General features: G+C 32.7%; 1 protein-coding gene across 1 annotated transcript; it reads right to left on the bottom strand.

Annotated features, from left to right (window-relative positions):
* Positions 1–11611: 11611 nt before the first annotated feature.
* Positions 11612–13508, bottom strand: LOC21408568 (pentatricopeptide repeat-containing protein At1g71060, mitochondrial). The gene has a single exon (XM_010098466.2). It carries the CDS (start codon positions 13365–13367, stop codon positions 11712–11714), a length of 1656 nt encoding a protein of 551 aa, XP_010096768.1. The 5' UTR covers positions 13368–13508; the 3' UTR covers positions 11612–11711.
* Positions 13509–13898: the final 390 nt, after the last annotated feature.

Below are 13898 nucleotides of genomic sequence, written 5' to 3'. Positions count from 1 at the left end.
GCAACGTGCATTAAATGATCTGGAGCCCAACTGCTTTGCATCATTTGCAAGTATCCGCCACCTTTTCTTTTCAAATCATACGCGCTCAGCGCTCTGCTTTATGACGTCCTGCATCATAGAGTTCAACTTGTTGGAATGTAAATTATTAGGGGATTCATTATAATTGTCAATATTATATGCACACACGCACTAGGGGATTATCTAGTCTATATATTTCCTAATATCATGTCGTATTAAGATCAAAATGAAACTTACTAGTAGTCCAACGGTGAGAAATCATATTAGATTCATACATTTGTTGGCTTGGGTTAAAAAATTGAGTTAATATCACCCTTAGTCTCTGAATTAGAAAACATATTGTGTCACTTTAGTACTCGATTTGTTTTTGAAAGATTAATCATTGAACATTAATTTGTTTACAGTTTTAGTCCTGACATGGTAATGGACAAAATTTTTGAAATTAACGGCACGTACAGGCCCTCCGTTTGCTTTGTGGATTCAAGTTTTTTATTTAAATTGATATGTGATATTTTTTTAAAAGTTTTTAATGACAAAATTTTTGAAATTAACGGCACGTACAGGCCCTCCGTTTGCTTTGTAGATTCAAGTTTTTTATTTAAATTGATATGTGACATTTTTTTAAAAGTTTTTAACTGTAATAAAAAATGTTAGATGTGATATTTTCTGAGAACTTTTAACTGTAGAAATTTAAAATTAAAAACTTAAATCAGTGAAATGAACAATGCCATAAAAACTAAAAGCTTTACAGAATTATTTACATTAAATGCAAAATATACACTAAGAAGAAAGTGAACTCATAGTCAAACTTGGCGTGTTTCGCCCATAGATTCAAGAAGTTTAAACCCATTAGCGAAGTTCAAACACGTGTTTGGTTTTGTAATTACATGATAGTTTTGAACATGATATGATGTTTTACATCAACCAAAACCACCAATGTTAGAGTTTACTTCCCTCTATAAATTCAAACCTATATTTTCTATATGAAAATTTTGGAGAACGATCGTAAAATTTTCTGTTGATGATAATGTATTATATATAGAGTTATATAAGGAGTTTGAATTTGAACCTAATACTAATTTAATATCTAAATAATCTACACTAAGAACTTATCTCCTACTAACTATAAAAATAATTCGAACTTAAAAATAAAAGATAATATAATCTTAAATACTAAGAAAATGATAAATTTAATAATTATAAAATAAATACGATCTATTTCAATTAAACCTATCAATTAACATAATATCAAACTTTATTCACTGTTTAAACTTACATTTTAACTGCATATTTAAACGTCATTTCAAAGTGCATGTCTAAACTACACCTTTCAAATTTATAGTTCAAATAAGAAAATTTCAAATCATCACATTTCAAACCCAACATAGACTAGAATACATAGATAGGTCCGATTAATGTCTCACACAAATGAAGGATAACTTGGTTTGATTGTTGATTGCAAATTTGAAAAAGCTTCATTCCTGCACTTAAATGATTTAATTTGGTATCAAACAATAATTAATTTCAAACAAAATATTTATGCCTCCATTGTCAAAGGATCCATATTACATACTGGTTAAAACAATATCATTAATGAGGAGGTACCAAAAAAGAAATCTACTGCTCTCCAACACGTGAAAGTTCATACAAATTAGTGCAATATGACACAATTTCTAGCTCCAATACCGTGTGTATCACACAATTTCTGATCAGGTAAACATATGTCTAGTTTCTGAAATTGATAGATGAGCGTATTTAATGAGATGGGGTCTGACCATTCAAGAGTTTTAGGTGAAACTTCTCTAGAAAATGCCAAAAAGTTGCAATCTAGTTACCATATGAAATTAATTATACATGTATCATTTATCAATCCCCGATGGCATCCATTAGAAGAATTTTCTTTATTTTTAAAGCTTTCCCACCTCCATAATTATTTGTGTGTCATTTTCTGGTTATTGTGTATTTTGGTTGTACCAGTCAATATTCAGCAATAATTTTTGGCACCAACTTTCAATTTTACTCTTATTTGTCTAATTAATCATTAACAACTGTTTATCTATTAGATTAATAATTTGAGTTTTTTTCCTATAATAAATATCTTCTCTATATAACACACATCTCTCTACAAGAAAATTCACAATGCAAATTAATTAATATTGCTTGTGCACGATAATCTTTGCTTCATTTACATAAATAAATAAAGCGATCTGTGTTTAAACGTATATACGCTTTTTAAACAAATGTGATTTTAATCATATCTGACGACTGAAAATAAAAAATTACCGGTAGTTCATCTTTTTGTGACTGGCTAGAGAAGCTCTATACCAATTGGAATTATTTTATTTTTTAACTTGCTACGTATTTTGCATATAAAATGGAATTTGGTTTACCCTTGATTTTTCATTAATACACTGAAGAATAAATATCAATGTATAGTACAATGGCACGATGGGGCAAAGCGTATAGAGCAACAAAATATTCTTGCAGGGAGCAAATAAACCCCTGCGTTATTATTGTGCATGGGCCATCCTAGAAAGCCATATCTGTTTCACAAGAGGACTTTTTGCATTATAGGCCTCAGAACACTCGTATGAATGACAAAACTTCGAAGAGAAAGTCTAATATTGGAAGCCACCACTAGGCACTACTAGGTGCACCTACTTTCCAGATTGTCTACATCTTGCAGAAAAAAAAAAAAAAAGAAATCAAATTACCCTCTTGGTTGTCAAGAAGAGGCTCCACCAATCATTGCAGTGTGTATACAATTTACAAAAATAAAAAATAAAAAAATTGTTATATATTAGAGTCTAACATGTATGGTAAACAGAGACGGAGTCAGATGAATTATTCGGGAGTGTGACTGAATAATGAAGTGGGGTCAAAAAGATATAGAATTTTAAGAGAGAAATCTAAATTTTATAAAAATTTTTTTTAAAAAAAAACAGATTTTTTGGCTCTGCCTCCGGTGATAAAGTTGGACCTAACCGTTTTATTGATAGACTTTAGCCCACATTTGTTTTACTGATTTAATTCAGTTTAAATAGTGAGTACAGTTTGAGTTCGTATTTAATAAATGTATAGTTTAAATTATATTTCTCGTTTAAATTGAGTTAAATTATCTAATTAAGAGTTTAGCCCATCCCTTAAATTTAACTGTTTAAACCATTTTTGAACAATAAAAAAGTGCATACTCTCTTTACTTTTCACACTCATCAAACACAAATTTAAATTTTATTCTTTGTTCAGACTAAAATTTTAATTATACATTTATACACAAATTTAAACTATAATTTAAACAACACAATTTATATTTTTATGTTCAAATAAAAAAATTTAAATCTTTGAACTATTATTCGGGAGTGTGACTGAATAATGAAGTGGGGTCAAAAAGATATAGAATTTTAAGAGAGAAATCTAAATTTTATAAAAAATTAAAAAAAAAAAAAAAACAGATTTTTTGGCTCTGCCTCCGGTGATAAAGTTGGACCTAACCGTTTTATTGATAGACTTTAGCCCACATTTGTTTTACTGATTTAATTCAGTTTAAACAGTGAGCACAGTTTGAGTTCGTATTTAATAAACGCATAGTTTAAATTATATTTCTCGTTTAAATTGAGTTAAATTGTCTAACTAAGAGTTTAACTCATCCCTTAAATTTAACTGTTTAAATCATTTTTGAACAATAAAAAAGTGCATACTCTCTCTACTTTTCACACTCATCAAACACAAATTTAAATTTTATTCTTTGTTCAGACTAAAATTTTAATTATACATTTATACACAAATTCGAACTATAATTTAAACAACACAATTTATATTTTTATGTTCAAATAAAAAAATTTAAATCATTTGAACTAGTAAAACAAAGGATGCTTTGACGATATTCCAAATCATTAAACTGCTTGTATATATATATATTTTTTGGTCAACGAAAAATGTTAAAATCTCGACTCCATCGAGAGAGAAAAAAACTGACAAGGCCTAACAATAGAACGTGAAAGGGCTGAACTATGAATGACAGTGAACCAATCAATGCATGGAAGCACATCTTTTTTCCATCTGAATATAGGGAAACACATAAATGTGACCAGTTGACTCCTTTGACTAGTCAATGATTAAGACAATGATTTTATTTATTGCAACGTAAAATTTATGAAACGATTTTTCTACCAAAAAAAAAAGTGAAATTTATGAAATATAGAGAGTTGGTCATGCAAATTGCCTGGACAAGGATGATTAATGAAGCAAGATTATTGCATGCTTTGGTAAACGTCTTGAAACTCAAATGGTTGTTTAGATATATGATAAAATTCTAATTGAAATATTATAACAAAACTTATAATATTTTAGAAATAGTAAAAATAAATATCATTACAATGATTATATTAAGTAATGTTGTCGTATAAATGTGAATATCATTTTAATAAATATTATGCAATTTTTGCTATTTCTAAAACAAACTTGTTGTGTTTCAATTCCATTCTCAAAAATTTGCTTGTTGTACTGTAATTTTTATAAAGTTATTATGAACTATTGCTGTAAAGAGATTTTGACCAGTTTGATTTACAAGTTCAATAGAAATTCAAGTTTGTTTAAATTTTTGTGAGAAAAAAATATTGTAATAAAAAAGATTTGAACCAAAACTTTTCAATTTAAATCTATGAAACGATGTTCAAGTAATAGTGCTGTATGTTTCTAACCTGCAGATTATAACAAATATAATTAGTTTGACCCATTTAGTTAATTTACAGGGCATAAAGTTTAAATAAAAATTCACATTTGTTTAAATTTTATGAGAAAAAATCAGAACCAAATCTTTTTTATTCAAATCTAGTAATATTGCAGGTTCTTTTTTTTTCCCCCTAAACAATGTTGCAGGTCTTTGACTTGCAGATTATAGTAGATTTAATTAGATTAAAGAGCGCGCATCTGAAGATATATATTCAGCAACGATCGAGTACAATTTCATATTCTTCATTATCTCAGAAATTTCTCACTGTATAGAATGATTTTGAGGCAAGCATTCCAACATCTTTTACTTCACACAATATATTTACCTATTCTCAGTTTTTTCCCAAAAATAAAAATAAAAATAAATAAACCCTCAGTCAACTAGCATTTTGTGTTCTTACGCCAAGGACTAACAAATGCAGTAAAACAAGGTTTTTTCTTTCAATTTGACCACATAATACATTAACATAGCTTCTATAATTTGTTAACAGAAAAAATACAATTAAGATCTTATAAGCTGAAAGAAAAACAATATCATAGTGTTCACTAATTTTGGAAAAGATTAGTTAGGGTCAAAATTTTTTTTTTCTTAAGAAAATCTCACCTTCACCTTATTGTGACCCAACATTAATAATTGAGTTTTTTCTCACATTATGATACAAATATTCATGAATTACGTGTAGATAAAGATAAGTTTATTATAGATATTGGCAACATCAGATGTCTTTGCATTGATTTTCTGAAAGTGATGTGTATGATGCATATGTACACAAGCTACTAGCATACAATTTCCTGCACAATAAATTAGCATTAAACTGGCTGATATTTTAAAGACATCTCAATCGAGAAATCAATTTCTATGTATCAAATAAAATATTTATCATCATACTTAACAGCATCTTCAAATGTGCAATTACCAAATTTTAGTTAATACTTATATATGATTTAATTGAATTAAATATTAATTTTTGAGATAAATTATGTGGATCCATTTGATCACCTACTGGTTCTAACATTTTCTTGAATAGATCATGAAAATGATCTGAAAATCTTACCGCAGAGACTGCACGTGCACATTAACTATGTTACAATAGTGATTTGAAAAATTTTTTAAGTGTGAAATAAATATTATGCAATTTTTGTTTACCGTTTGGATTAATTTTGACTTACAAAAGGTTAGAAATATTTTTTTTTAGAGTTTCTTCAACAGTTCGCTTTACCTGTAGACTTAATTTTTAACCATTAAATTTGGCCAAAATCACATCAGATAGAAAAAGTATACATAACAAATAAATTCAGATACAGATTTAACGGTTAAAAAATAAAGTACTACTAATAGTCTATTTTTACAGGTACTACCATATAAAGTCCTTTTTTTTAAAGAGAAAATATTTCATTTCACAAGAAATGACTTGCATAAGAAACAAATTGTCCAAAATACAATGAAGATTCACCACGACTAATTGACCGGATCCACCAGTAAAAATACCATCGCACAAGGGTGAAAATAGATATCGAAACTCAATGGGGAAGGGCTCGTTCGACACATGCGCGAGCATGACCAAAGTTCGTTTGAAATCACAAACAGTCGATAGAATAACCAAGTCGATCGGGATCAAACCCCTCGTCTAGGGGACATCTACACAGCCAAGACAAAATTTTAACAGGACAAAACAACACACTATGTCGGTGATCAACTTGATCAGGCGGGAGACATAAGCAACACTCGAAGGTGTTGAAACCACCACTTCCATTGTTACCAACACAACAAAAATGAAAACAAACACAAACACCAAAATAAGCAAAAACCTCTGAGCATCTCCATCATGAACCTCTGATGAGGGACTTGCCGGTGGAGGAGCCGTTGGGGGGTCTTTGGAAGACCCATAGTGAAGCCGAAAACCGGCCATCAAGCAATGGTGAAACACTTTCGCCCACCTTCACTACCGTCACCGGAATCCAACCCCACCACCACCCAAAGAAGCCCACCTTCAAGCGGAGCAAATCCTCGGAGGAGCTCAACCACCGAACAAAAGGAAAGCCTAAAAATGTAGCCCAAAGATTCGTCACCCAACCATTAATCCGAGTCAGATCCGGACAAACAGAACTACCACACCACACACCACTGCCACCAACGCGAAGCCCATGACGACATGAGCCGGAAGATCAAATTTCTAGACCGGGAGCCCGGCAAGATGTCCGGAGGCGGTACCGGAGCTCCGGCCACCTGCTGCTCTCCAAGAAGAAACTCTCTCTCTCTCTCTCTATAACTCTCTCTCGCTCTAAATTGCAAAAACTCGATCACCTCACAAAAAGTTGGAATTTTGATCAATTTGTATTACCAAACTGATATGTGCGAATATGCCTATTTGACTTATAAAATGACCCATTAATGCACCATTTTCACGCCTAATCTAATCTTCTAATTCCATACACTGAATGACACAAGATTTTCGAATGAAATCCATCTACCTTTCTTGAAATAAGGAAGGATAAAATAGTCTGTTCCACAACCAAAACCTTCAAAGATTGCAACATGCTTTAGTTTGATAAATAATCTGCAAGAATGCTTACAAAGTTACAATGCTTAAATCCATAAAATTCGAAATGGTTGTAGATAATTGGCAAAATCAGAAGATAATGTCTGAATCGCAATCAGAGTATTGTGTGAGAACTATATATATAATTTATGCTAGTAAGTGCATGAGTCACCTCAAATAATAAAGTGTAAATAAGAGTGTTGATCCCACGAGTATTGTATTTAATTTTCATTAATTACTGAAATTGATGGACATCAGAAGATAATGTCTGAATCGCAATCAGAGTATTGTGTGAGAACTATAATAATAAAGTGTAAATAAGAGTGTTGATCCCACGAGTATTGTATTTAATTTTCATTAATTACTGAAATTGATGGATTCTAAGATTATTTAATAAACCAAAATAAGTAACGAACAAAAGAAAGTAATAAAAATAATAACTAAAATAAATAAATAAATAATAAAAGTACAATTTGGAGATAAGGATAGAAGGAAACTCTAATGATAATAAACTGTCTTGATGCTTTGATCTCTCTCTACTAAGCTATCTTGATATCCAATTCTTAGGCTCGTCAATTTATTTCACTCTCATTAGTCTAGGTTTTTAAAAATAATTTCACTTTCTCCTGAGTGCCGAGTAAAATAGTATGTAAAACTAATTAAGCAATAACACTATTAGCCTAACCGAATCAAGCATCCATTAAACAAACTTAATCTTGACTATCCGAATTAATTGACCTCCCGAACTCAATTAACTCTTGGTTTCGTTTCCTAAATTCTATCATGTAAAAGTAACTCTCCTGAGCCTAAATCTATACATCTATATCTCTAATTCATGAAAACACAAATTTGAACAATTAACGTAGAGAAACACAAATGAATTAAAGTGAAAATCACATTAATAAGCACTTAGAATATTCAAAGCATAGCAACGTTAAAACTACATTAAGCCCCTAGATCTAAGAGTTTAGCTAGAACAAGATATCAAGAATCCCAAATCAAAACGCATAAACAAACCAAAAATCAAATCCATAATCAATCACAAATATCAAAGAATAACACAAACTCAAAGCTAAAATAGAGGAAGTAATCAATCACAAATATCAAAGAATAACACAAACTCAAAGCTAACATAGAGGAAGAGAGAGAGAAAGAGAGAGAGAGAGAGAAAGAGAGAGAGAGAGAGAGAGAGAGAGAGAATGAAGAACTAGACGCCAATTTAGCTCCAGAATCTTCAATCTTCCTTCGGCTCTTCAAGTAAGTCCTTGAATCCTTGTATTCTCCTCTTTAAGGTTAAGTGTTTTTTGGTCTCCAAAGAACCACTTTGATTCTCAACACATTTTCTATTTATATCTCCTCAAAATCAATACAAAAGAGGCCTTAAAATGACTGCAGTATCGTGGAGGCGCTGCAGCAAATAATTTTTCCGTTGCAGCGCCGCTTAGGATTTCTGAAAAACCCTAGTGGCGCAAGCTCACCCACTGCAGCGGATGAATTTCCCGCTGCAACGGCGGATGAATATCCCATTGCGGCGGGTATGTAGTTTTCCTGCTCTCAGGCAAAAAATCCGCGGTAGTGGATGGATTTCCCGCTGCAGCGGGTGTCTGATTTTGAGGAAGATTTTCTCCTTCTATATGACCGAATTAGCCGTTGGTGTCTGTTCGCGGTAAAAAAAAATATGTACATTGGATGATGAATCACAATTGGGCCTTAAAAAAAATGAATGAGAGGAGAAAATAAAATTTTGTGCTGGCTCAACTTTGCGCTCGTCCAAACAAAATAATAAAAAAAAGAAGGGGGATTTTTTAAAAAAAATGCACGTTATAAAACGTGGAGTAGTGGTAAAAAAACGTGGTGCAAAACGTGATGCAGAACGTGGTGCAGAACGTGCAGAATGTGAAATTCTCTTATATAAAGGAAGCGAGTGCAGAAGAAAAAAAAAAGACTGGAGGGAAAGCTTTTCTGAAGACTTGTGTGCGTGTGTGCAGAAGAGACATGAGAAAAAAAAACAAACAAAAAAGGTGTGCAAGTGTGTGGGGAAACGTGAGAAGTGAAAGAAAAAAAAGGGTGCAGGTGTGTGTGTGTGAAAATGTGAGAAGTGAAAGAAAAAAAGGGTGCAGGTGTGTGTGTGGAAACGTGAGAAGAAAGAAAAAAAATGTGCGGTGCAGGTGACAGAGACGTGAGGAAAAAATATACATCTTCAGAAGTGTATTGTGATATTTCAAAACAAGAAGGTAAATACATATTTTGGTCTTCTTCTACACTGACAGTTTCAATTTTCTGTGTTATTAAACAGATACAGTGCATTTAAATCAAGTCCTATATACACTTTTAAGTGTGGGATTGTGATTTATTCCTTAAAGATTTCTTATTTGTAATACTCTTAATAAATTCCTAATGCACTCATGGTGTGTGGTTTCTCATTCTTATCACAATCCTATGATTATCACTAAGACTTGAATTTCTTTTTAGAGATCTATATAAGTTAAATGTGATTTCAAAAAAATCAAGGATTAAAAGTTTCCCAAATTATTGGGTACGATTGTTTTGAGTGCAATTCGAGTGGAAAACTCATATGAATTACACTTTAAGGATCGACATATGAGAAATTATGTGCATATGATCTATATGAAAATATTCATATGAATCGCACTATACCCGTCAAGAAGCAATCAAATAAGGAAGAGTAAAAAAAAAAAGCAAGTAAACCCACACCTTAGTCTTTCTCAATATCTTCACAAAGCGCATATATATATATATATATATAAACCAAAAATTCACGGATGTTTGTAGTTGCTGTGATGTGACATTTACAATGCAATGGCTCATTTATATATATATATATATATATAGGGAAACGTGTAGAACGGATGAGGATGGGGAAATTCAAATTTCTTTTGAAACTAAACTGAGCGCGAAAAAAAGGGATATATATCAATCAGTTTAGATGTGAAATTTAAAATTTTAAAAAAAAGATAAGGGATAAAAGATTAATCTCAAAGAAATTCGGAATATTAAATACCAAAAAATTCAAAGTGCACAAATTGAGCCCCTTTATTGCCCCTTAGTTCAAAAAGATGAGCTCATTGTCTCATAAAACCATATGGTGATTAAATATAATTTTCAAATCTCAAATTAAAAAAAAAAATCTCTCAACGCCAAATTCAAAAAGGATCCTTTTAATTCCCCATAAGTTCATATATCGGGGAATTAATATTAAATACCAAAAAATTCAAAGTGCACAAATTGAGCCCCTTTATTGCCCCTTAGTTCAAAAAGATGAGCTCATTGTCTCATAAAACCATATGGTGATTAAATACAATTTTCAAATCTCAAATTAAAAAAAAAATCTCTCAACGCCAAATTCAAAAAGGATCCTTTTAATTCCCCATAAGTTCATATACCGGGGAATTACCCAAATATAACTTTCAAATCGAAATTCTAAAGTAAAATTCCAAATTGAATTTTAAAATATCTTTGAATTCTTCCTATGGTCATATATCGGGAAATTCTCTAAAATCCAAATTCAAATTTAAGAACTACGATTGACTTGATTTCCTATTGGATACGTAGGCAACCTAAAATTTAGGTGCAGTTTCAAGACCAAATTCAAGCCTAAAAATCCTCATAAATGACAAAGTCAAAACAAAACTAAATCAAACTTCAAAGTGCATAAATTCCTCATAAGGTCATGCACCGAGGAATTATCCAAAATTTTCAAACACAAAATTCGAACTAGAAGTGGCTGGATCCCCTAATGGGGTATGTAGGCAACTCGGCTAAATTCATCGAGTTCAGCCGTAATTTTAAATCAACCTGAATTTCCCAAATTCACAGAAAATAGAATTTACTATTTTAATTGGAATCAAAATGTCTTCCCTATCAAGGGATTGTAATTAAGAGGTTGTTCTTATAATTTTGAATGGGTCGAACTAAAAATAATAAACTCCTATATTAATTAAATCTTAATATAGGTGAAATTATATTGTGTGTGAAATACTATTTTAACATTAATAAATATTTTTACTCAACAATGTTTTCATAAAAGTTATTGTTCCATCTCTTATCTTTTTAACGCCACCAAGATCACATCATTTAGAATTCGAATGAGAGAGTTATGCTTTAAATACTAAAATATATTTCAAAGTTAAATTTTCACTCTTTTTATTCCATTTTAATTTTAACCTACAAAAACAAAATAAAAATAAAAAATATTAAACTAATAAAAATACTTGAAAATTTACGAATACTCAAGCTCAAAAGTACTTGATTTTTGAGTAAAATACTCTCATCAACAATGTTTCAGTAGATTGTTAGCCTTGGGATAAAGCACCAGTATTCTTGTCACCAAACAAAACATCGCAATTTTGTGGCTCAACAAAAGAAAATAAACAAACAAACAAGAGAAGTTATAATAGAGTTTCAACCAACTAATGAGGTTTTCCTGAGTTTCTCAATCCTCTCATACAAAGTTTGTACCATATCCTCTCTTCCTTCATCAAGAAGAGCTTGTTTCAGATTGCTATACAACTGCGCCGGCGGCCGAATCCCCATATCCATCATCTCTTGAAAGTACTTGCAAGCGTCGTCCAACTTATCCTCCATACATAAACTGTTGATCAAAGTGGAGAACATGTGCATCCCTGGAAGCACTCCTTTGGCCTTCATCTGATCCCAAATCTGAATCGCCATATCCAATCGCTCCACATTACAGAACATCCTCACCATTATCTCGTACGTGCTCACTGTTGGCTCACACCCGGGTTCCCGACTCATTCTCTGGAAAACCGAGAAAGCTTCTTCTGTTCTTTTATCTTTTATCAAGTGGTGTAAGATTATGTCATAAGTTCGAGAATTCGGACCAACCCCACATTCTCTCATCTCATCAACAACCTTGTATGCATTATCCAACTGCATTGACCAGCAGTAAGCTCCCACCAAGGCATTGTAAGTAGGTACCTCAGGCTCGAAACCACACGCTTTTGATCGTCTAAAGACTTCGAGAGCTTCATTCAACCTCTTCGCGGAACCCAACCCAATAATCAAAGTACAGAAGATATGAGGGCTAGGCTTGCAATTATTCGCTTCCATTTCGTCAAACAACGCAAAAGCTTCATCATACTTCCTAGCCTTACAATGTGCATTGATCATAATGCCATAAGTCACAACATCAGGCTCAATCCCCTCGTCCTTCATCTCCCTATAAACCTCCTTAAGCTTCAACAAATTCTTCTCCTGACCCCACCCCTCCAACAAAATCGTATACGACTTGATATCGGGTTTGAACCTTTTCTCACTCATTTCGTCGAACACCTGCTGTGCTATCGTCGCAAACTTTGATTTGCAAAGAGTGTCAAGGAGTCTATTGAAATCCGAAACTTCTGCCTTCAATCCAAACTTGCGCATCTTCCGGAACGTCTCTATCGCTTCTTTAGCCTTCTTGGCTCTCGCATATCTCCGCGAAATCAACGCAAAAGTGTTCTTAGTCAACAAACGTTTGAGTTTCATTTCGTCCACCAAATTCCATATCTTCTTGAACTGCTTGATCTTTCCCAGAGCTTCGATCAAAGCGTCGTAACTCTCAGTTGTATGTTTGAACCCTTTTTGCTTCTCAGCCCATCTGAAGAACGAAAGCGCAAGAACACCCGAATTGCTGAGCTTCTTCAAAACCTCAACGACAAGAGTCGCCGACATCTCAACGTGAATATTATCGAGAAAGCTCTCGACGCTGTCGTTTGAAGAGTTAATGTACAATGTTTTGCAGATGTTTTCGGCGTCTTGGGCTGTCCTGTCGGTTTTGGCATCTGGGTTGTTGGAGATGTTTTGATTCTGAACGGAAGCCTGGGTTTGTTCTGCATTGTCATGGGTTGGTTTGGAAGAAACAGTGCGGCTGAATAAGAGCTCAAAAAATGGATATCCCCTGAATGGTTTTTGATTTCTGGTGAGGTCTTCTGTGATGGTTTGTGATAGAGTAGTGAGTGAATGGAGACAAGTGGTTCGAAAGTGTTGGAATGAGTTGATGACAGGTTTTCTGGGTGTTTTTTGTAGGAGACGACAGGCAAATTGAGAGATGCCCATTTGAACTTCCAAAGACCAAGGAACATCAGTTGCACTTGGCACAAACACATATATATACACCCCTTTCAGTAGCTAATTATAGACGTGTGTGTGTGTATCCTTCGGCAAGCTCTCCTATTTCTGCGTTTTAAAAACTGTTCGTTTTGTGGGTTCATTCTTTATTACCTCACAATTCTCAAACTATCCAAACAGTAAAGTTTTCATTCACTGATCGAACTTTAAACTTCCAAACGTTAGTTTAAGCCAAAGTTTAGACCACGTAGGTTCAGAATTTTCAGTTAAAAAAGATCTACAAACGCATAATTTTCTTTCATGGATTGCTATGGATAGGACAACAGAGATGACCAAGTAGTTTTTCTCTTTGGTTTTCTAAAAGGGTAAGGGGACCAAGAAAACTGCACTAAACTTCCATAGCGGTGGCAGAATGAATACATCTGTTACCAAGTCAATACGCATTCGATTGAGGAGAAAAAAACAAAAAAACGATGAGCCAGTTTTGAAAATCCTAGATTAACAATGTGTATATTGGGA

This window comes from Morus notabilis, unplaced genomic scaffold (assembly GCF_000414095.1).
Source record: "Morus notabilis unplaced genomic scaffold, ASM41409v2 Scaffold451, whole genome shotgun sequence".
Classification (NCBI taxonomy): domain Eukaryota; kingdom Viridiplantae; phylum Streptophyta; class Magnoliopsida; order Rosales; family Moraceae; genus Morus; species Morus notabilis.
The sequence above is the reverse complement of the archived record's forward strand: the minus strand, read 5'-3'. Positions and strand labels throughout refer to the sequence as shown.